Below are 2,616 nucleotides of genomic sequence, written 5' to 3'. Positions count from 1 at the left end.
TATATATATTTGGGGGGTTTTATCCTGGGAAGAAGTTTTTACAACACTGAGTCTTAGTTTTATGCAGAAAATGCATTTTTTTATCATAAAAATCAATCAAGTGTGTTAAAACTGTTTTATAACATAAAGTTATGAGTCCTGCCATCTGGCACATCAGCTCTGTTTAAATATATATTAGATATTTTAAAGTGAAGCTCGGTGGAAAGGTTGTGAACTAATAGTATCTTACCTGTTGTAGATGGCTCTTTGAACAACCTCAGTTTGGAGAAATCAAGTCTAATTCTGACCGGATGAGTTTGAGTGGAACTAAGATTAAAAATGATTGATGTCGTCTTTAAAACAACTTTAGTCTCAGATGTTAATGTTCACGTGGATGCAACTCTAAACATTTTAGGTTTATTCAGGCGGAAACGTTACAACATTTTTGCAGGGTGTGCTCCAAGCTGTACTGGGACTGTTTGTGCTTGTAAATAACAACAAAATAGATAAATAACTGTGTAGTGCAGATATGACAGTGATGTAAAGGTCGTGTTTGCACAAACTGCTATGAATCTCTTTATTTGGAGTTGTTTTAAGGCAGTGCACGTTGCCCCTTGAACTGCTCTGGCTAATCATTAACTCGTCAATTTAGTCAGAAATAAACAATTTCTCTCCAACTTAAGTCGTTCACAGAGCTATCTACAACAGGTAAGATACTAGTTGTTCATAACCTTTTCACAGAACTCAACTTCAGAACTCTCTCTCTCTCTGTGCGTTTAAAGAAACTTTGCTCCGGAAACTTTTTGCCAGGATCTTGTTTTTCCTCACTTCTGAGTCGTATCCAGTAAAAAACTTGCTGACAGAATATCAGAATAATAAATGTAAATGTTCAGCACATGCAGGTTTTCCTTCACCATGTTGCTCTCTGGCTCCCCCTGCAGATTACCTCCAGGCAGTGCAGGCCACCTCTGTGCTGGCGTGTATATTCTCCTTCATTTCACTCTTTGTGTTCATGGCTCAGCTCTTCACCCAGCCCAAGGGACAGAAGTTCATTGCCGCCGGAGCCCTTCAGTTCCTCGCATGTGAGTATTACGTGGAAACGGCGCGTATGCCTCTGCATGCCTTCTGGCGTTTTGCTTCATCACAGCTGATTTTGTTTCATCACCAGGCCTGTTCATCATGATCGCAGCTTCCATCTACACAGACCGCTTCCATATCGATGAGGCTAATGGGAAATATGGCCACAGCTACATCCTGGCATGGATCGCCTTCGGTCTCACCTTCTTCTCTGCCATTATTTACATTGCACTACGCAAGAAATAAGGACATTAGAACCAGCTGGCCCAGATGAGTTTGTCTTTGTGTGTTTTAGAGTTCAGCTGCTGGAGTAAATTCAGCTAAAATTGCATCCTCAGATCGATCTGCGTTTGATTAACTGAGTCTGCTCATGTATAAGATTTAAAAATAATGATGCAAACTCAGTTCATCACGACTGTTTGGGTGTATTTTCAGCCCAGAGTTGGGCTGGATTACTTCAGGGCATCTAAGGAATGAGAATATTTTAGTGGTAAACTGAACAGAAAAGGTTTTCACGAGAGGCCATGATGGTAACGCTTCACAACCAGGGTACGAATCGAAATCTCTTAGAGTCCCATTTGTGACGATTAAATAATAAACTAACACATGATCAGGTTTTATTCATAGAAGCAGTTACAGCTTCATTGAAGTTTGCTGGATTTTTGTTACATAAGTTGTAATTTGTGTTTAAGTTTGACCAGACGTGCAGTTTGTTTATAAAGTATTTCTGAGAGAGACCTCAGGTATTTGATTGGCACTTGTACTGTAAAGTGTTACCACATCTCATCAGTTAATATTTCTGGTTCATAACAAAGAGTAAAACTTGTCTTTTATGTACATTTACATATGGATAATTATACAGTAGATAAAAAAGGGTGTATTTTTATTTTAGGTGCTGTTTATGCATTATTTTATTGTTAGTTTATCAATTTTTTTCTCCAAAATAACTGTTACTTTACTTTGTCTAGTTTAAATAATCAAACCGTAAAAAGGCAGCAGAGCCGGTTTGAAGTTTTAATGGAGGAGTATGTCAAGGTAGACTAATGCTGTTCAGACGGGGAGTTCAAAACTACTAATATCTTATAGATGAATTTGTCTTAAAAGATAATTGTAAAAGAGTGACACTCAACCAAAGTTAGATCGTACACATATTTTATTTTGAAAAACTTCAGGCGATGCAGAATGCAACGAGCACTGTAAGGTTTCAGAGGGGCCTGTGATCAAACACTCACGTTTTCTATAAATCAACAAACCAAACCTGTTTCTGGTAAAATACCACACCAGAACAGCCTTTTACACACATGGTTCAGTTAGAAGGCAACTGGTTTGAGTCTTTAAAACATAAACTGTAAATATGATTTATTTTCTCACGATGCTTTGTATGTCTGATGTTTTATTTTTGCAAATATGTGTTCTAAATGACAGTGATATTTACAATATTAAAACTTCCTTTTCATGAAAGATTGAGGGTGATTTTTTTCTATTTTGCTTCTGCTGATCTACATACATATACTATATATATATATATATATATATATATATATATATATATATATATAT

At 36.8% G+C, this 2,616-nt stretch overlaps 1 protein-coding gene across 1 annotated transcript; it reads left to right on the top strand.

The window, feature by feature from the left end:
• Positions 1-920: 920 nt before the first annotated feature.
• LOC119422141 (epithelial membrane protein 2) lies at positions 921-2,477 on the top strand (the record flags this gene model as incomplete). Its single annotated transcript, XM_037689492.1, is given in 2 exon segments — positions 921-1,061; positions 1,148-2,477. Coding segments are annotated over 2 exon segments (296 nt in total), but the record flags the coding sequence as incomplete, so codon positions are not given.
• Between the last annotated feature and the right edge of the window lie 139 nt (positions 2,478-2,616).

Source organism: Nematolebias whitei, chromosome 15, assembly GCF_014905685.2.
Source record: "Nematolebias whitei isolate Nwh7 chromosome 15, NemWhi1, whole genome shotgun sequence".
Classification (NCBI taxonomy): domain Eukaryota; kingdom Metazoa; phylum Chordata; class Actinopteri; order Cyprinodontiformes; family Rivulidae; genus Nematolebias; species Nematolebias whitei.
Note: the sequence above shows the minus strand (reverse complement) of the source record. Positions and strands in the feature narration are given on the sequence as shown.